The sequence below is a fragment of the Trypanosoma grayi genome, assembly GCF_000691245.1.
Source record: "Trypanosoma grayi strain ANR4 Tgr_352_V1, whole genome shotgun sequence".
NCBI lineage: Eukaryota > Euglenozoa > Kinetoplastea > Trypanosomatida > Trypanosomatidae > Trypanosoma > Trypanosoma grayi.
In genome coordinates, this window is record NW_008825971.1 from 1 (window position 1) to 414 (window position 414).

Sequence of the window (414 nt, forward strand, 5' to 3'; positions counted from 1 at the left end):
GTCGTCAACGTCCTCCTGCTCCTCCGCCAATATGGCCTCCACTTCGTTCTGCGCCCTCAGCCATGCGGCGGCGTCCTGCAGTGGGATGCTGTGCTGCTGCGCGAGCTGAGGAAACACAACGTGTGCCGCCGCGGCACCCGCAGGGGCGGAGGATGCGTCGATGCCGAAGTGCCGGCAGAAGTCCAGCACTCTCCACGGTACCGCACTCATCGCTATACCCGTCGGCGGAAGGCCGGCGCCAGGAGAAAGGGGAGACAAAGAGGGGACACAGCGGGCGTAGACGCAGGCAGCAGCGCACCACCTTCCTTGCCATCAATGTCGCCAAGATGCATAGATACATATGTACACAGTGGCGTACACGAAAAGGCACAGAGCGAAAGAAAACGCAAAAAAAGAGGGGGGGGGGGGGGGGGG

At 62.6% G+C, this 414-nt stretch overlaps 1 protein-coding gene across 1 annotated transcript; it reads right to left on the reverse strand.

The window, feature by feature from the left end:
• Positions 1-4: 4 nt before the first annotated feature.
• On the reverse strand, positions 5-313 carry DQ04_03521000 (hypothetical protein; the record flags this gene model as incomplete). The annotated part of the gene is made up of 1 exon (XM_009312887.1): positions 5-313. The coding sequence occupies one exon, from the start codon at positions 311-313 to the stop codon at positions 5-7; it is 309 nt and encodes a 102-aa protein (XP_009311162.1).
• Positions 314-414: the final 101 nt, after the last annotated feature.